The 21,210-nt window shown below is 43.0% G+C and overlaps 1 protein-coding gene across 1 annotated transcript; it reads right to left on the reverse strand.

Annotated features, from left to right (window-relative positions):
• Positions 1-737: 737 nt before the first annotated feature.
• gpd2 (glycerol-3-phosphate dehydrogenase 2 (mitochondrial)) lies at positions 738-20,906 on the reverse strand. The gene is made up of 16 exons (XM_070957638.1): positions 20,790-20,906; positions 17,778-17,887; positions 14,039-14,210; positions 13,701-13,825; positions 13,523-13,620; positions 13,057-13,220; positions 10,297-10,461; positions 10,054-10,198; positions 9,279-9,472; positions 8,567-8,701; positions 8,311-8,486; positions 7,106-7,396; positions 5,906-6,018; positions 5,702-5,780; positions 5,515-5,613; positions 738-3,561 (listed from the first exon to the last, which is right to left on the reverse strand). The coding sequence occupies exons 2-16, from the start codon at positions 17,877-17,879 to the stop codon at positions 3,436-3,438; spliced, it is 2,184 nt and encodes a 727-aa protein (XP_070813739.1). The 5' UTR covers positions 17,880-17,887; positions 20,790-20,906; the 3' UTR covers positions 738-3,435.
• Between the last annotated feature and the right edge of the window lie 304 nt (positions 20,907-21,210).

Consider the following 21,210-nt stretch of genomic DNA (forward strand, 5'->3'; position numbering starts at 1 on the left):
ATGCGAGCGCAGGACTTAAAGCTGTCAATCAAACCTCAGCGTGACCTTTAGGGAGAAAAAGCTGTTTTTTTTCAGCCAGTTTGCAAGCAGCTGACTGGATGAAGTTTAACGTGTGTGTGTGTGTGTGTGTGTGTGTGTGTGTGTGTGTGTGTGTGTGTGTGTGTGTGTGTGCTTCTATCTTTGTGAGAACCAATCTGAGAGGATATTTTTTACCGCGTGCAACCTGATCCCGTGTGTTACACTGACAGGTGACAGGTAAAAGGAAGGTAAATCCCTCTGAAGTCCACCTGTAACATGACAAACACGTAAACACATGGAGCTGCTCAGTGGATTTAAAGTATCTGCTGTTCGCGACTCTTAACATTAGAGGTCAGCAGTGAGGCGCAAAGTTTCTCACTTGAGGTGAAAATCAATGCTCATCACAAGATATCCCATCAACAAACATGGAAAATAAGCAGAATCACATCTGAGCAGCTGCAACCAACAGATGCTTGAAAAACGACCTAAATGATGAATGAGTGATCAAAAAAGCTCGATCAGCTCCTTAATAATTGACGTGTTTCAGCACTAGAGGAAAGCGATGCCTTCACTTCAGCTCAGTTTTTAAGTTAAAATATTGTTGATGAACAGTCCATGCTTTTCTGTCCCGTTCACAGGCTGTCACATGACGTCTCTGCGCTGTTGTGACGCCAGGTCCCTTTGAGTGACACGAGAAACACAAAAACCCCACAGAGCTTTGAGAGCAACCAGATACATTTAATTAGATAATTGCTTTGTGTTTTTCTTTTTCACCTGAAGACTGACTCACAGTATTCTTACAGTGTTGGTGGAAAAGAAAGAAGGAGGAGGAATATGATTCTCTTTGAGCCTGGATAAAGCTGTAATTTCATCCAAAGAAGACAATCAAACATCGGGATGTGGCTTGAAGTCGCGCTGCCCATGAGCGACTCTTGACGGGGCCGGCGTTGGCAGCTTGAAGGGCCCTCAGTGTGGAGGTATTGTGGTTGAACCCCCATGTGACCGCACACTGATACACACACTTCAGTAACAGTTACAGTGTTTTGGTACGTGGGAGGAAACGTATGGAATAACTCTGTTCACTGCATACGAAGAAGTCCATAGAAAATCTGAATATAAATCATCATGTGAAGGCAGTAAGGAAGCACAGTCTGCACACGTCTTTCACAATATAAAACCATCATCAGAGGCCTGTCGTGAGGAAGAGTGGGGGCTGCCATGTTGGAGGAATGGGAGGGTGGGAGCACCTACATTAACAGTCTAATAACTTCATGAGGGTTTGTTATCAGTGCAGCTATTTTGTCTTTTCTCATGCATTCATTTGTGAATTCCAGTCAAATTTGATCTGATTGTGGACCCCGTTTTCCCATGTTTTGTGTCCAAGTGACTCATGGGGGTGACAATGTTTGAAACTGGCCCAGCTTTGAACAAGAGATCCTTTTTTGTTCCACCAGAGAGAGCCGTTTTATCGCCGTCACCGAAGACACCAGAGTCCATTCACGGTCGTTTAATCGTCACCAGCGGAAAATCTCTGCTGTGAAATAATTCAAACTATTCAAACGTGGGCAGAAATAAGTGTGTAAGACCCCGTCACTCACAGCAGGAAGCTGAATGTCTTCAAATATCTAGCGTGGTGATTCAAAATGGGGGCGATATGATAAACAGTAAGTAAATGAGGTTACAGATCTGACCAGCTTTTGGTTTTGATACTCCATCCTGGTTCTTCCCTCCAACATGGCGGCTAAAACAGACCCCTGCTCTAAAAAAAAAATTACATACAATACAGTTTAAATACTATTCTTTATATAACAACAGTCATTTAAATATCTCTACATTCTTAACATAATTTCCTGTTTGTTTAACATGGAGTGTGGCATTCGTGAAAATGTCTGAGGCACATCGAGGCACATATCATACAATCATACTGTGCACTCCTGGAAAAAATCACACAAAAGCTGAAGCTCAAGCATGCCGAGACGTCCGTTCTGGATTATTTTAGTCACATAAACAATGAAGTGCACAGCATGCAGGATTATAAGCCATCAGTCTGCTGTTGAGGGCCTCACAGGCAGACTGGATGTGCGTTAATACGTCGTTTCAGATCAGATCGCTCCGCTCTCGAGCACAAGCGCGCAAATAAAGAGTGAACTTCAAACACACAGTGTAAAAATAAAAGACTTTGCTTACATTATTTAGAATTAACATGTAGCATGCAATCCACCTAATAAAATCACTCAAACACATCATAGTCCCTTTAAGATCCTGTTTTGAAATCTATAGTCTGTAAACGGCTGGAATAAAAATTCTGAAAATATGTACGGAAAGAAGAGAACAGCAGTGATTAAACAGCATCTTCCTCAGTAACGCTAAAGCTGGAAATATCGTTGTGTAAACCTCACCATCAGTAGTTTGTAGTGCAACAGATGGAAAATACAGTAGACAAGAAGATTTGCTCCCAAACTTATCCCAGATCAGCTTTTTGAAACGGCGTGTCTGGGATGAGAACAGGCCTCAGAAACATCTCAGAGTGCTTTAAGAACCATTAAAAATTACCCGGCTGCTGTTTGTAACACGCAAAGATCAGAAGTGAGCGGTCCACTTTCACAGAAAGTTTCCTGGAAAGAATTGGTAATTTGTTACTAATTACAGATTTAAAAAAGTCAATTCCGTGCTCCATTTAATCCATAAACCATTTATCTTCTATGCTTTTTATTTATTTTTATAAATAACAATTAAAACTACAATATAATAAGTCAGAAGGTCTCGAGCATGCACTCGCTTTTAAATGCTCTTTTGAGGAAAAGTGTTCAAAAATTTAAGAGATTGTAGAAAAAAACTACATCTGGTCCCAAGTTGTGTCATTCTTTCCAGGAAACTTTTTGAGGGAATCATTCAGAAACAATGGACCTGATAAAGCATGAGATAAAGCATAACCAAAAGCTGTCTTGCAAAGCTGCATCGCATTAAGGACGATGTTTCACCAGCAATCAGTGTCGATTATGTTAAAAAAAGGAAGTTTAAAAAGGAGTGTCGGAGGAACTACAAAGATAAAGTCATGATGCAAATATCAAAGAGTCTGTTTAAAAGACGGTAGAAAACAGATACACTGTGTGCTGTGTTAATATCAGAGGCACCTGATGCTGAGATGCAATCACTCCACTGAGGACGAGAGACAGACACATCTACTCTGAGACTCCATGAAAAACTGATCCCAGCCTCAATCATTAGATACTATTTCAACCAAAACACTCAGGAGTGATGCCGGGCGTCACTTGATTTGGCCGAATTTGCCCCGCCGCATGCTTGATTGCATTATTGTCATTCAAATCGCGCATTTGCATGAGACCCTTTTGTTTCTGTGTCATCGCCACCTGTAAAAGTAGCTTTTTCCTTGAAGAATCCTCGGCGCCTCGGGGCTCAGACGCCGCCCCCACTTCGGTCCACCGTCACTGGTCCTCTCTTATCCAGAGTTTCCTCCGCCGACTTCATCAGGATGGCCAGGCGGCTGTCGGACACTTGTCCCTTCTTCACCGCACTCATCAGCTACACGGGAAACGGCAGAGCACACAATAAACAGCGTGCACGCTAACAAACCAACCGGTCGCAGTAATTATCTAAAATACCCACAATCAAAGGCTTTAGAGCCGTCCGACCACCTTCACATCCCAGACTTCAAGAGGCAGAAATGAAACCAACACCAACCGTGTTCTGTGCCTGTTAAAGCTGAACCAGGACGCTGGTTTTCGAAAATACGCCTGATTCAACGAAGCACATTCTGCTGTGTGCGAGCAGAATTCAACAGGTTTTAAAGGATCAGGAAAATATTATTCTATATTATTTTTACTGTCAACAAATCCCATTGAGAGCCAATTAAAAAGCACTTATTTATTCTGGGGCTTATTAAGGGTTTGGTTATTTAGATAAGTAGTAATTAGGAGGTCATTGACTAACATGTGTGCTAATAAGCAACTAATGAATGGGGAGTGTGTGTGTGTGGCCTAACATAACTGTCATCTGACAACAGCTGTTTGAAGCACGCTGACGCCTTCAACTGTCTCTCTTCTTATTCTTTGTTTAGCCAGCAGGGGGCGACTCCACTGGTTGCAAAAAGAAGCCTGATGGTCTGCGAGCTTCTGAGGAAATGACTTTGCTTCTCACTTGATTTATGACCTCGGGAAATCACGGTCTCGTCGCGGTTCATTGTCAGTTTGGGTCTTCTCATGGAATTTGTTGACGATAACAACATAATCTCACCACGCTCATGCTTCCAGTCAGTTTCCCAGTGCAGCTTTAACACTTGTCGCATGCGTTTCAGTGTGTTCTCCCCTCCAGCCATGTTCTTCCTTGTTCACCAGAGGACTTAATAAAGTTTGGTGCAACTTTTTGGTTATGTGAGAGGAAACCCCTTTTCCAGCCCCGTAGGGCTCCAGAGTGCCGGTTTCCCATCAGTGCTGCACGTGTACACTACCTGTTTGTTGTCTCTAAGTCATCCACGCGTCGGTCAGGCATATACACAAGCAGAAACAGACACTCAGCATCATAACATACACGACATGATATTGTACTGACACATACAGTAAATGAAACATATTTGCTCTCTTGGCTGTTTTATCGTCCAGCCGTCAGCTTTGTTTCCTCCACGGTGCAGCGAGGAGGAGCCGGCACACTGATGAAGACTAAATCATCTACTGCCGTCAAGCTCTCCGATAATGACTCTTTTCTGGACTTGAGTGAGAAAGTAATTTAGCGGCAGACGGACTCGGGAGCAGTGGACACACTTCCGGCCTCATTACACAAGTCGCTGACAGACTCTGCTTCCTAATTAAGTCCATCTAGCCGAGCCAAGGCTTCACACCTTCTGTTTGCAGGAGCGGATGTTAACGTCTCAGGTGGACAATAGTCTTTTTTTTTTAACGATTCAGTAATTTGTGTGTCAGCTTGCACGAGGAAGAATGACACTGGAAACGACTGTAAAGCATATTTATCAGTATGTATAGACCTACGAATACCTAACTGACTGCTTAAAATTAGATCTGTACGCTCCGGACGTAACATACACGCAGATGTGTCAAGAACAGCATCCTTTAAGTGTAGCAGAGGAAAGATTAGCAATGAAGTTGTAAATGCACAGTGAATGAAGGCTGCAACTTCAACAAGGGGACGCGCCATCGCTATGACGATCAGATCACAATCCCACCTGTGCTGAGGGAGGAGAGCAAAGGAAGGCAAAGTATCTGGAAGCTGAAGCGAGTTGAGTCAAACCTGTAAAAATGTGTTTTTGTTCTGCAAAAACCAGTGTGATACAGGTAAGCTGTAAAAAATCAAGAAAAGAACGGTTTCTTCATTTGAACTGAGCGTTTTACAGATGAACTTCACTCGTGACGGCAGTAAAAAGTGAAGACTCTGTTGAGACGCAGGTGTGAACTGATCAGACGCCTTTACGTCGCGCTTCCCTCCCCTCCCCTCCCCTCCCCTCACTGTCTGCACGTCACCCACCTGCAAGAATTCATCAATTTCGACTTGTCCGTTCTTGTTGAGGTCCACCTCATTAAGGATTTCATGGAGCGCATTTTCATCAATGTGGACATTGATGCTCTGCAGGAAAGAAAAACAAGAGCGGAGATCAATAACATATAATGAAGACAAGTGTGCAGGGATGAAGACGGACAGAGAGATGACTCACTTCCAGAACTTGCTGCACGTCAACGGTGGTGATGAATCCTTTGCTCTCTTTGTCGAACTTATGGAAACGCTTCTTGTACCTGTCACACGGATGAGCAGTGATGTCCTCTCTCACTTCTTTACATTCGATTTTACAGCATTTGTTACAGCTGTTTTTATGAAAGCTGATGGCCACGTTCTGAAGGTGAGCTTGTGTCATAATTACCTGACTACTTCCTGGTAGTCCAGGTTGATCTCGGACGTCTTGGTCAGCTGCTCAGAGCGAGACCTGTAGCCCATCTCGTGGTACAAAAACTTCCTCGCTGCTTCGAGCTCCGCCTGGATCAAACATTATCAGAGGATGTAGACTGATCATTTTATCTTTAATGATATGAAACATACCCAAGAGCATTTCCACAGTAAAGGCTGAGGTTACTGTAACGTGTACAACTGGAAAATGTCTTCAAGGCGAGTACACAGTCAAAAGATCTAAATAAAAAAACAAGAATTATCAGCTGGATTTTAATTGATCTTCAGTTGAGCTGACTTTTACTTGTACCATTACAAATCAATGTGCTGGTTGCTGTCTCGGCTAATTAATTAAGAGTTTGGTGTATGAAATGTCAGAAAGAAATGGACAACAGTTTCTCAGAATTTCTCGTTTTGTTCAAGCAACAGCCCAAATTCAAGGACATTTTATCTCCAGCAGCTAATCCTCCCATTTGAGACACTGGAATGGAATGCATTTTTGTCTGAAAAATGACTGAAACAGTCCATCAAATATCAAAATATCTGCAGATGAATGCCCTCAGTCCATTCGTCATAGCAGCTGTTGCTTTGTTGTTACACTTCCTGAAACCTTATTACACTTAATATTTACTCTTACACTGAAAAGCTCCTCAGTAATAGCAGACAAATAAATGCATCCAGTGTGAAATATCCATCTTAGCATTAGCAGTTTTTCTTAAATAACTGAGGCTTATTGTCCATTAAAGAGATCATGAAACAAGTAAACCTTGACATTTAACATGAATTGAAGGTATTCATCATACTGGCAGATGTCTTGTTTATGTTACTCTGCAGTGTTCCTCTCAGACGTCCCTGTTTCTGGTGAACAATAACAGCTTAAAATAGTTGAGAGTTCAGTTTTCACGCACACGTATCACTTCATCGCTCTCATGCACAAACAGAGCTTCTGCTCTAAAGGGATAAAGGGTGTGGGCCTCTCCATTGTGCACCGATCGAAAAAGAAACTTCAAAAACCCACTAGGGATTAAAACAGGATGTCAAACAGAGCAGGTTTTCTGGGGCAGGGAAGAAAATTACACAACTGATGAAATGGCTAAAAATGTGACAGAATCTTGAGTTTGGGTTAGAAAAAGTGGAGTTATACCACCTTTTGGTGGATAAAGTGTTTCAATCGTACCGTCCTGCGCTCCTGACTCCAGGCCAACTCTTTGCCCATGATCTGCACGATGCATGGGAGGGCTTCATCGGCCGCCTGCACGTTCAAGAAGCCCAGGCGTGTTCGTCGGGCGATAACGTCGATGGCTGTGCAGGCATACTCCTTAATGGCATACAGCACCTCGGCCTCGATGTACGGGAATTCAGACACCAGTCTTTTCCCAACGATTGGCCATCTCTGCCCAGTAACCTGAGCCATTTTGGCCACGTCGAACGCCTTCCCTCCATACGTGGAGGCCAAATGCTGAGCGACCTGAGCACAGAGGAAATACGACAGGAAGTTACTTCATTTAACAGCCTGGACACGAACATTAAACTGACAGTTCCAGTAAATTACTTCACAGTACTGCTGGAAAATACTCCAAATCCTATAGATACAAAAATAAAAATCACAGGTTAAACCTTGTAGGTCGCAGTGGCGGCTGCTGGTCCTCACATGATTGATTTCACCTCCTTGGAGCTAAACGATAAGCGTTAGCGCCGCTTTGTCAATGAGGTGTCACATGTTTACAGAACAAGAGGGCTGTTTGCTATTCAGATCGCCGGCTTGCCGATCATGTGAAAGGGCAAACGCTGTCCAAATATCAACAGTGACCTTTGAGGAATATTCCAGAGAACAGCGGAGCCAGTGCAGAACACCTCTAATGAGAAGTAAGCGTACTGTAGGCACTTGGTGCACGAGTACTTTTTCTTCATGAAACAGTGTTCTATTGGATTTAATGAAAACGCACAGCCTAATTATTGGAAAGATGGCGTGTAGCTGATGTAAATCAATGCGCCCTTACTTAATGCCATTGATAAATTGTACAGCGTACAGTGCACTTCAACGTGTGTCCAGTCTTTTGTGTAGCAGAAATGTCAGCATTGTTACAGCGGCGGCTTTAATGTCAGCTCCACTGCAGAAGACAGTGAATGTGTCTGTGTGAGCGGGATTTTACAGCTTTGTTTGTACATGAATGTCTGGCCGCTGCTGCGTACAGTAGGTAGTTAAAGGTCTTCTTCCTGCTATGCCTCGACATGCTGAAAACGGTTCAGGAATTCAAAGAAATAGTTCTGTCCAAAGTTAAAAAGCAGCTCTAAAGCTCACTATCTGCAAGAGAAATGCAAAAAAATATGGTTTAATGGCACCTGATTGGAAAATTAGCACCACCACTCTCTGATTTTCACCTCCATCTCCAGGCCGTAGTCCTGCACCAGGCGGATGTAGAGGGTTGGCGTCCAGCCCTTGGCTCCCTCCAGCATCAGACCCACAGTCTTGCAGGGCTCGGCAGACAGGCCGTGGGCTTTGATGGCTGCGTCCAGAGTCTCCTCGGCCATGGACCTGTAGGTGGTCCACTTCCCACCTGCACACAAACAACGTGCACCTTAATATGGTGAACAGACAGCTTGTAAATCCACAAGCTTTTCCGAGTGGCTGACTGACCAGCGATGGTGACCAGGCCGCTGTCACTGACGCTGACGATGTGGTTTCTGCAGATGGACTGAGTGTCTTTGGAGCTGGGGTCGGTCACCAGGGGTCGGATGCCGCTCCACGCCGCCAGCACGTCTCCTCGGCGCACTGCAAGCGACACAGACACATTTTTCCACCATTACAATCCCCATTACTGGCTAGTAATGGAATTGCTATATATATTTCTGACCTGTCTTATGTTTCGGGATTATTTGTGGGATGACCAGAAAACCAAAGAAGAAAGAAAAAGAGTGCCAGCTACAGAAAGCCAACATTGTGACGTCACTTTCTGTCTTGCTCCACAAGCTTTTGTAAATTCTCATTTAGTTTCTTCCATCAGTCTTTCTGCAGGAAAATTAAATTAAACCTGTTCCCGGGGTTTTCTCTCTCTACTCATCTCTTTTATGCACCCTTTATGAGAAATGGTGTTTGTTAAAGACCACAAACAAGACAGAAATATTCAATATTTAACATTCAAGCCTCTGTTTTAGGGCTGGATTTGTAGTTATTTGAATTATTCCAAATGTCGATGGGATTTTGAATGAGGTTTTCTTACTTCCTGAAATTCTGGTTTCACGTTGACACTTCACACACATTTGAACCAACCACACTGTTTGAAACGAGTCAAAACTTATTGAAAAATCAAATGTAACATGAAGGAAAAACCCTGAACACGCTCCCCTACCTTCTATGTCAGGGCTGAGGTAGTTGCGGACCTCCCTCAGGATGAAGTTGATGTCGTCCTCTCCTGGGATGGGGTGGGCCGTCACGTTGGTGGGTGTGTCGGTCGTCCCGGCAATGGTCATCTTCTCCCAGGGCAGGAAGAAGATGACACGTCCGTCGCTTGTCGCCGGATCGAGCAGACCCATGTTGTCTGGGCTGTAGGGCAGAAAATAGAGGAAGTAGCAGTAGTTTTGTTGTTACCAGGTAGCAGGTACGAGGAAGGAGAAAAAGGCAGAAAAGGTAGCACAAAGAAGTGAGGAAGAGAAGGACAAATTGAGGAGTTAGAGAGCAGATGGAAAAACACAGATATGGGGGAGGAAGAGGAGGTGAGCAGTGGAGGGGGCAGATAGCGGCGGGAGGAAGACGAGAGGAAAGGAAGAAGAGAATTAGGTGGTTGGCATTTCTGCAGCTGTTCAAAGGGCTCGCGCTCCCTCGGGTTTCGCTCAATAAGCTTTCGCTGAACTTTAAAAACCCCCCGACTTCAACAAAACCACTCTATTGCTTTGCTGTTGCTTAACCAGGGAAGATTGTACTGCGCTTGTAAGTATAGGTCAGATAATAGTTTAGCCAGCTTAGTATTTACACATAAGAATGAGAAAATGCATTTATGCATTTGAAATACCAAGAACCTCATGAGAAGTGAGAAAGACATAAAATGTCTCCATGTCTCCACGCCTTCGATAAAAATGGGCAATTTTTAAAGGAGATGCTGTCAGAGGGTTGAATGTATGCAGCACCTGTAGTAACCGGGGATGACGATGTGGACGCCAGCGCTGGGCTGGCAGATGTTTTGGGTCTCCTGGTTGTCCATCTTCCTCAGCGAGTCTGTGAACGGGCCGGTGGCGTTGATCACACACTTGGCCTTCACATCAAATTCCTGCCCTGTGAAGGGGAACAATAACGAAATATCCTCAGTTTTCACTGATGCAGGCTGGAGGATGAACTTCAGTGACTACTGGTGAATGAACCGCACGTCTCACCTGTGATGACGTCCCTGCAGCAGGCGCCACACACCTTCTCCTTTCCGGTCTGTGGGTCCTTTGTCTTCAGCAGGCGGACCACCTCGGTGTAGTTGGCGATGGCGGCGCCGTAGCGGGCGGCGCTGAGGCCGATGGCCAGGTTCATACGGGAGTCGTTGTGCTGCCCTGAAGGAAACAGAGAAGAAGAAGTTGGATTTCTTACACATTCATTTACGATGTGCACCAAAGTCAATCAGCCAAACTGTTTCTATGTCAGACCAAAACAAACACAACAATAGTGGACAGAAAGCAAGTATAAAAACTGCAGCACTATCTCTTAGTTTGAAGTAGTAAAACACTTTTTATGTGTGCCATATTTATTTGACATTTAAGGCCTGGACACCTCTTTAAATGTGCAAACTAGCAGTGACAAGACGTCAGTCGCAGTGCACATTCTGTATTACAAAATGACAGCTCTCTTTTTGCTGTTTTATATACTGTGTATTTTCAGCCAGTTGATGCTAATTCTCTATCATTTGATACAGATCTGTAATTACTGGATTATTCAGCGGGCTACCTCTCAGCATGTCCACCATCGCAGAATACTGAGGATCACACTCTCAGTACTCTTTATCAATAACATAAGCAGGCCATTATTGTGTGAAGTTTCCTCATGTTTCTGCATTGGCTGGCTCCTCTCCTCTCCTCTGTGGATATTCACAGATCCGTTTGGGAAGCCGAATTCCACCGTTTTCTGTGGATTCCTCAGTGCACAGGTCACCAGAGTTGATGCGAGATGCCATACCAACATCCCTCAGTGTCAATCGCCACAACATCCTGTTGATACCTGCTTGAGTATTCATTTCTTGTTTTCTTGCTGCAGTTATCTGAAAATTTGCTCTGTTTTGTCTATGGGCTCTTGTGCATAGTCAGTGTTTTGGTAGCAGTTTGCAGTGTAAGATGAGACATATCTGTTGAACCTACAGCAGCATTAACATACTGTAGATTCATTTCCCAGAGCATTCATACACCGCCCAGCCATTTGAAAAGAAGAGGATGAGGCCAACACATTTGCTGTCCTGTGTCTCGGCTGTTGTTGGTGGCAACAGAGGCAGCAGTCACCAAGACAGCGGGAGAATTAGCTGCTGCTCAGCCGGTCCGATCTACGACGCTCCTCTGCGCTCCACATCGCCGGGAGAGAAGGTCAGATTTCGAAATGTCACCGGCGTGATTGTTCCAGACGGCATAATTGGAGAAAAGACGGCCCACCCCTCCACCACCCCAGCCCTGTCCCCCCCACCCCCCCACCCAAGAGCAGATGACAGCGGGCGGGGGGAGGTGGAAATCAAACATATGCTGCTTTGCACCAAGAAAATGCTCTTTCCTTTTTCCAGCCTGCAGTACATCCAGTTATGACTGAACACTTATATTTAAATAGGAAGAGGGCTGCTCGTTTTGGCCTAAAAACACTGTAAACGAAGCAATCAATGGCTTCCAAAACATGCTGTTAAGTGGAGAACTTTTATTTACAACTAATAGTCATGGTGAGAGACACACGTTTAAAATTGTGGAACTTGCTCAAATTATATCCTTTAAAAAGCAGCAGATGCTATTTTTTGCAAGTCCAATATGCAGATTTTGAAAGATATCTCACATTAACTAACAGACATTGAAAGCCTCTTTAACTAGCAACAACAGCAGCGTGTTGTCATTAGACGTGACGAGCCGATACGCAGTGAAGCCTACAGTAACGGACACATCACCCGCAGACACAAATTTGTTATTTTCGGTGGCGGAAAGGAAAGCATGCCTGCGGCAGGAAGGCTCCTCACACTCAGCTGGACACTCAGCATATGTTTAGTTCTCCTCTGTACTCATGCAGGGAACACGCAACCTTTACTGCCACGGGGAAGAGAGGCCATCCTACCAGCCTGTCAACACGTTTTGTTCGGGACCAGTGGAGATGTGAAGGCCACAGGGCGAGATTTACTTCTGAGGGCTCATGTTTGGCTTAATCAAGCAGTTTCTACACATTTCCAACAATATTAGAATTTATTCAGAAGCAGAATTTGCTTGAGAAATTTCCTTTTTTTTTTTTTTTCAATTTTGCATCTTTTTACAGCCTAAGCGCTCATTGATGGTGATGTTGCAGTCATCAGTTGAACTGTGGATGGAGGCGTTTTCTCTCCTAACAGCTGCCAAAGGGATCAGAGGCAGCTCTGCAAACCTAAAAGCTTTTCTGAACTGGGTGCAGGTTTAGTGAATGTAAAACAGAAAATATTAAGATTTTGTCCCGTTGTGTCCCCTTTGAACCCCTGGCTTTTTTTTTTTCAGGTCATCTCTAACAAACCTTTTGCAGACAATAGTTTGTGTCTTGCTGCCGAGCAGAGGAAGAGGAGGGAGGTTTTGCACTGTGTTCAATATAAGAACTATCATAATATGACATTTTAGAAATGTAAAAACAAAACCTCCTCTGATGTGCCTCAAAACCCCTTTGAGGGCGTATCAGTCACAGAGATGCAGTTAAAATCATGGTGTTATAACTTATCAGTTAATGGCGAACTGATTCAATTCATTGTCAGTGGAAAGGAGAGACAACAGTGGAAAAGGGCAAGAGCAACAGGCCTGACTCAGCTGGCTCCAGCATGTTTACAGAAAATAAAGAGTTGAGTTGTGAATCAACAAACGAAGCATGCCTTTTAGATTACTGTCCACATGCCAGCGTGACAATATCTGACTTAAAGCAAAGCAAAAAAAAGCCTCTGTGGGTGAAAAACTCACCGTCGTAGTAGACAATCGCCCCCACCAGCTTGTCCTTCTTCAGCATGGGGAAAAGCTCCAAGGCCTTGGTCTTACTGAGGACATAGCTGCTCTTCAGGCACTGGATCCCAGCCACCAAGTCGTACATCTTGATCCCTGCCCAGTAGTAAGGCAACTGCCACCATCTTGGAAATGAACACAGTGATTACAGTTAAGACAGCGAAGACGCAAACTGAATTCAAGAGTCCCTTTCAGCATTTCTACCCATTAACTACATTTTTGGGGTCGTCAAAAGGCCACGACAAACATTCAGAAGCTGGTGATAATTTTCCATCCAGACGAAAATGAATCAACAACTTCAGTTGACTTCAGTTAAAACATTAAAAGCATCATGCTAACAGAATACGCCAATTATCACCTGCTTGTTTGTGCTATTTTTCCCAACATGTCTTGCGCATTTTGCACACTGTAGCAGTCGGACACTTACTTGTAAACAGGAAGCATGATGGGGAGCGGTGCCGATAGGTGAGGCGCAATCTCCAGGAGGTTGGCTCGCTCGTGGAGGGCCTCTTTCACCATCATGTACTGTTCCGGCAGAGAGGAGGAGAGGATGAGGACGAGGAAGAGCAACAGATGGAGATGGAAATAAGAGGATGAAGAGGAACCTGCTCGTAGTCTAACTGCATGATGGCCTTCTGGAGATAGCGGACTCCACCGTGGATCAGCTTGGTACTACGACTGCTTGTCCCCGAAGAGAAATCGCTTCTCTCTACGAGGGCAGTCTTGAGGTCTGAGGGGGAAACGGCGATGGATGAGCACAGCATAGCCATAGCACTGATACATGCTCCTTAGGTGTATTTACAGTAATAACAGCTGACATACTGGAGTGAGACCATGATAAACTGTTAGCAGCCCTCCTTCAATCATGACTCCATGAGGACACTGATGGAGCTGGAAAGCTGCTCCGTCCCGTGAGACATGGTTTACTTGAGAGTGAGCTTACTGCGTGTGACAGCGTCTAAGGCACATCCTACACCCGTGGCACCTCCTCCGACAACCAGAACATCAAACTCCTCTGTGTTCTGCAGCGCCACGAGCTGGGCCTGCCGAGAGGGAAGCTCGTCCGCAAAGGGAACCTTCAGCTCCGCCTCTGCCACCACGTGGGCTAACCGAGCCTGGATGTGACACAATCACAACCACAGTGAGTACGGTGACTCCAAGGTTCATTTGTATTCCCTGAATTGTGCAAAATAATGTTTCTATGTTAATTTCTATTTCAACTCGATGTTAAATTGTGTGAAACGTAGCAACACTTTCCTTTAGGTGCGTTTTGAAACATTATAAGCACAGTGCAGGCACAGTGTAATGTGTTTATGCATTACAATCACCTCATAAAATTCCATGTGATATAATGCATAATGACTTGCAATCATTTTAATACATTATGGATATGGTGTGAATGTGTAATGAGATAACAGTTAAGACATACGGTGGTATGCTTGCCTATAATCTACATTATTGTATTGTGCATTCATTACTTTATTTAAATATATACCAACATTACTTAAATATACTTAGATGAACCAGTTTACATTTTTTTGAACTTTTCATTAAAATTAGAATGAAAATACAATTACAACTGTTCCTAATTGCAGTGTTAGAATTTATTTAAGAACATTTATTGATGTCATGCACTTCAGTACAAATTAAGTACAAACTTTACTTCAATCTGTCCATTTTATGCTATTATTATATTGTACTAAATATTATAGTTTTTACTCCACTGCATTTATCTGGTTACTTTGATGATTCAGCATGTAAAGACTTTACAAAATATTATCCCTCGTCAACCATGAAACTCCCCTACAGTATATAAAGTAGTTAATACCAGCTTCAATAATGTATAAAATAATCTATTATGATATAAGACCATTGTGAGTACTTCTGATACTTTAACATAAGATTCTGAATGCAGCACTTTTACTTATGAGAGGGTAAGTTTACTTCATAGTATTGCTGTGATCTGAATACTTCTGCCACACTACCGTCTTAATTTGCCGCAAGAAGTGAGACGGAAACCAAATGTAGTACGAATGCAGTATCCAAGATTAGTTTGGTGAAGCTATTCTTTTGAGTAAAAGTGAGATTATGATGTGCTTATGATGTCTCATTTCCACCTTTAGTTTCTAAGTGAAGTGTTGCTAAACAATCAGGGTGTTTTCTTGATGTGATTAGTGGCAAAGTGAAGTTGGCTGCAGGTTACTATCTGCTGCAACATGCTGCTCATCTTCGCAAAACCCACAAACTTATATCACAATTCACTCTCTGAACATCACTCATATCCATCGTTTGATTAGCAAAAAGAATTAATTTAAAGGAATAATCATAACTACAATAAAAAAAAGCACAGCTCCCCTCTGATGTGAGGATGTGGGATTTCACTTCTAATGAAATATTTATTCATTTTCTATTTAGCAGGTTCAAGCTAAATGATTGCATCAAGCTGCTTTGAAGCGAACGTGGCATTTGACTTGCAAATAGAAGCAGGCGTTTGTAATTTAGCTCTGCAACTGCAAACAAGACCATGATATAATCATTGTCTATTTTTGATGATGCATACAGACAAACACCTCCACAAAATTAAGAGCCACCGTGCCCCCCGTAATCAAGTTAAGTCAGCGAATGGCACAGCAAGGCCCATGCTAATAGCCAATCGACCGCTGTCTTGAAAACTTCTCCAAGCCATATGCCCTTGCTAACGGAGACAGGACGGACATTCATCTCATCAGCATTGCAATTACTGGGATTAGAGGCATGCATGATTGCAAACTATTGTGAAAATAATTATATTTCATCAGGGTCGACTTCTTGCTTACCAATCCGTGCTTGGTTGAGAGGACGACGACGACGGGCGAGAGAGGACATTATCGCGCCAGGACACAAAACAAAGTTCACATTAGGTTGTACAGTCAAATAAAGCCTGGTATGTAGATGTGAGGCATGCTTAAAATAGGCCGATGTCAGGTCAGAGTTCAGGGGAAACACAGCTGCTTGTCCATCTCAGATGAAGCCAAGCCGCGTGGTTATTTATGTGTTCATGAAGGTGGCGAAGCTTCGACAAAAACTGGTTTCTCTCGAGGCCAGCCGTGCTCCCAGTGCCACTGGTCATGAGGCGAGACGCGAACTCCAGACATCAACTGCTGTTAAAACTTGACCTATTGTTCTCTGAGCATTTTCTTCATTCCTCAAATTAAAGGTGTCGTCCATCTACATTGTCAAGCAGCTGACATGAATCTGTGGTCCATTTAAACAGGCAGAATGAGACAGTTTGGGGATTTAAGTGTCAATGTGACCTGTAGATAAACACAAACCTTTGAGTATATAAAATGACTAAACATCTAAAATCTGTATTTACTGTGTATGTTACAAAATAGGTACAGTGATAGGAATAAAAATATGTTTATTAACAGTGTTTTTCTATATTCATAAACTTCTTTTAACTAAATGAATTTGGCTAGGAGCTAGTTGATCTGTAGCTGTGTTCAACACTTCAGGAAATATGCTTTTTCACCATCTTGAGAGACTGATACCACTCTCATGTCTCATGTACACAAGCTATAGCCGAAGAACTGAGCTTAGCAGAAAGACTGGAAACAGGGTCAGCTGGATCTGTCCCAAGGTGACAAAATTTGGTGCTCAGCACATCTTAAATCTCACTAATTACTACTTTGCATCTCATTTGTTTAATCTGTACAAAAGTCAAAGTATGAAAACAGCAATTTGCTGTTTTACTGGGGCTCTATACTGCAGCTTAGCCGGGGCCATAAACTTCCTGGAGTCTGGCAGCTGGTTCCTGTCTTCATGCTAAACTAAGTGAGCCAGCTGCAGGTGTAGCTTCACATTTAGCATTCAGACATGAGAGTGGCATCAGTCCTCTAATCTAACTCAAGCAAGAAAGCAAATAAATTTATTTCACAAAATGTAAAACTTCTGTTGAACAATTCCCAGTGAATTCCTTTTACAGAACACTTTACATCTCCTTGTCTCAGTACACACTGATAACAAACTAACTTTATTACTTTGTTCTGAAGGGAAAAAATAACTCAGCCACACCTCGTAAGACTTGAAGTACGAGGTGACCTCAATTACGATTAATGAATAAAATGCATGTTATCGGACCAGGAAGTGGAAGAAAAACAATCAGAGGTGGTTGGAGTTTTACCGCAATGTAAAAACCTGCTGGTGCCAAAGAATACAGTATGTTAAATTTATCACCATTTTGAAGCAGTCCAGGGTCCAGTGCCGGCATGCTTGCTAACTAATGCCAGCTGTACAGTAGCTGGAAGGATCCAGTTAAAAAAACACTAAAAACAAAGTACACACCTTGGAATCCACAGTGAGCACATTCCAAACTCTAGATAGGACATGCCCTGAAAGGTGGTCCCTCCCGGCTTGTTGTAGACTGTTTACAGGGCAAAATAGCTATTATTCTAAATATTATATCGCTGTCTTACCCAGAACATTCAAGTATTTGAAGTCTGTCCCTTAGTTTTCCACATGTCAAGCATTTAATCTGCCTTTCCAGTGGGGTCTTAGGAGCAAAAATATTGCCAATTGCAGGTAAAGTCTAAAACATTTGCCTTCAGCCAAATGCTGAAAAGCAAGGGTTCTTGCAAACTGTGCTCATGCAACACCAAACAAAAGCAACGCAGACTGAGAGGTGACATCTTTCTTCATCTTACCTGGGTCCTCCTATACTCTATCAGCTGTGACAGGCCGAAAACTGTGGCGACCGCCCCGCTGCCTATGATCGCCGTCCGTTTCAGAGCCTTCCTGAAAGCCATCGTCGGCCCTGTGGAGAGAGTGAAGAGCAGTGAGGAGGCAGATCCGGGTTATAAGGCTCTGACATGACAGGCGGTCATGTGAAGGAGGCATGCGACCCTGAGTGAGGGAGTAAGTAAGGCGGGTGGGAGGATCCAAAAAGCTGCAAGTCAGGCTCAAACAGACGAGAGGAGAAAAGTTCACGTGGCAAAGGCGTGGAGAGGAGTGCTGTGTTTATGTCACCTGTTGCACAGAATAAAGAGAAACTTACAGAGAATGAATTGGACATGATTGGCAAATTTGATCATACTTTACATATATTACTGATTTTTTTTTGTCATTTTTAAGGTTATTGCTCATCACATAATTACACATGGTGACATCTTTTTTTCCTTTTTCCCATCATTATGAAGTGTTTTAATTGTTGGTCAGATTAAAGAAGCACTGCTAACTTGTGATGGGAGTTTGTGATTATTTCTGACATTTAAAACGCTACATCAGACAAATTGATTAGATGAAAATCAATAATGAAAATGACTGTTAGCTATACCTTTTGCAAAATCATTATGTTTGTCCAACTATGCAGCATTAGCACATTTCATTCAGTGAACTTTGACTTTAATTGTTCTGTGCAATGTGTGCAAACAGTAATATACAATGACTCAGTATAAAGTTAATGTTTGCTATGCACGCTCTGCAGGGACACAATAAACATATGATAAGTGTCCTATGATGAAAAAAAAACAAAAAAAAAAACATTCCCTTGTTCCAGCTTGCAAAATGTGAGGATTTGCAGCTTTCCATTTGGACAGTCAGACATCACATATCATTATATTTCTCTTTCGATGCAACCCAGCCCCTAAATGTTGCCTTTCAACCACAATGGCAGCAACTCCACACGTTTGAGAAGGTGGAACTGGAGAATTTTTGGCATTGTTTCTTTAAAAATCAATCAGATGTTTGAATAATAATCAAACATTTAGCATTTAATTAATCTAACGATTGCTTCAGAGCTATTTAAAACACAGAAGGGTAAAAAAGCATGTACAGTCTGGTCAGATGTTACAACGCTGCACAGCAAATACACAATACACTCTGTAGTATTATCTTGACATACAGTATATTTGCAGTTTATTATCAAGCAACTGCCAGGACACTGTGTCCATTTCCATAATGACCCTGTGCACTATAATGAGCAGAACATGATAGCCGCTCTGGCAGGGCGAGGGCCTCACTTCCCACCAGGGGCAGCCCAGAAAAGTATTTAGTACTTTGAATAAAGGTTTCCAGGGAGTGGCATACGCTGGAGCAGATTCTAATGCATTTTAATAAAACATAGCTACAGATGGCACAAATGTCAGTGACCAGTTTGGTGTAACAAATGACCTATTACAAGCAGCCAATATCAGCACCAAAAATCAGACTGAATTTTAAATTATAGCACTTGACTTGAAAAATGACCATGAAGTAGGAAAAGTGCAACCTAAAGAAATGCACAGCAGGGTTGTGGGACGTCTTATGACACACATGTGGAGCTAAATGTTTCATCTAAACGTCTAATCTTGTTAATTTATTGCTTGGTTGGACAGTTCCTGATTTTCATGGAAATATCGCCAGTGTTAGACAAAGGTTGGACAGATATAAAAATGACACACAACATAAACAAACAATCCATATCCAGATCCCTTAGCTTCTCTGTGACAAGGATACATACAGAATAGGAGATTTTACAGTAAATATAAACCTGTCAGGGCTCTCTGGTGGCCAAACTGTGTAATATTGACACTGCCTCCAAGTTATCTCAAACTTACATTTCTCATTACAAATCAGTCAACATTTACACATATAACAATAAAGGTGCAGCAAGCTACTATTGGCCGACACACTGGTCTCCCTCTAACACAGCTAATAGTCCAGATTTTTCATTCAAATGAAGAAATTGCAAATCAAATAAGAAAGATTAAACATGTGACTCGTCACACTTTGATGCAAAGATTTCAATACTTTCACACTCAGCATATAAGACATTTAAGTCTCTGCCAAACCAGTACTGAGGATCAATACCATTTGCCTGCACTATGCAGTGGCATGCCATCAGCTTTCACACCCTCTCACAAGCTGCTCATTACTGAAGAACATGAAGGCCAAACATGACAATAATTAGCCCTTAGGAACCCTTTTGACGAAAACTTGCCGATGGGTGTAGTTCAGCCAGCTGAACCACAAAACTGACTAATGAGTAAGTGACACAACCAGAAAACTGAACTCTTCCTCCTCGTGATGATGCTTACATCAGCCAGCAGACTCACTGTGAGTCAGCAGGGGAAAGGGGCTTCCTGCCTCCAACGTGGGCAGATTGTTTAACAAGCACATGGCGAACTCTCATTGACATTTTGCCTTTTTTAGGCCAATGTATTCCCAGAGAGACACTGAGAACCCCGTTTGTAGTCCTGACAAAATCCCACACATCAGGTTAGCACTGACGGCTTTAACAGCAGGTGGTTGTATATTGATTTATGACGGCAGGTATAACCACACAAAAGCAAGTCGCTGCTTATCTTACACTGACATCTTGCTGTGGATTAAAATGTCAGCTCAGTTTGAGTAAAACCACAAACGAGCTTCGTCTTAACAGTCACGAATAAGCTCTTCGCAGTACAGATACCTTCACAAGATGAGGCTAACGTCGTAGGGAAAAATCAGCTATTTTCCTGGTTTTAAATAAGCAAAATAAACACATTAACTTGGCATGTCCTTAGCTGTAACAGCTAAGGACGTTATTCCTTCGTTGTTATAGAGTCACTAGCAAAGCTCGCAGATGTTGCTCCGCTTTTTGGCTCTATGCCAGAACGAAGAGAGGGTTCACGATTCGTTAGACAAACTAAAACATGACCGAAAAAACACCCGGTGATACAACACACATTCCCACTTACAGGATTTCTTGTTTTGTGGCTGAATAAAACTCGCTCGGGGCGTTTCAGGGCGGCGACTGAGGGCATCGGTTGCTATCTACACTGCAGTCTGTGTTTGACAGCTACAACCAGGAAGAGGAGAAAGCACGAGCGACGCCCCGCAGAGCCAGTCGCAATGCAGGATTCGACTAATCGCGCCCAATAGCGGTGGAGAGGAGGCGGTGCTACATCGTTGACGTAATATGTGGGTAAGATTGCACAACCGCTCATCTCCCCTCCATCCTCCTTAAGGATAATAATAAAGAGAGAGGAATACCACCAGCTGTCGCTTTCTCTGTCTTTAAACACGGGATGGACAGCGCAAAAATAAAAGCTACAACACATGCGCAGACTGGCATCTCCAAAGTATTTCTTTATACTAAACACGTGGTTTAAGGTGTAA

This window comes from Chaetodon trifascialis, chromosome 24, assembly GCF_039877785.1.
Source record: "Chaetodon trifascialis isolate fChaTrf1 chromosome 24, fChaTrf1.hap1, whole genome shotgun sequence".
Classification (NCBI taxonomy): Eukaryota; Metazoa; Chordata; class Actinopteri; order Chaetodontiformes; family Chaetodontidae; genus Chaetodon; species Chaetodon trifascialis.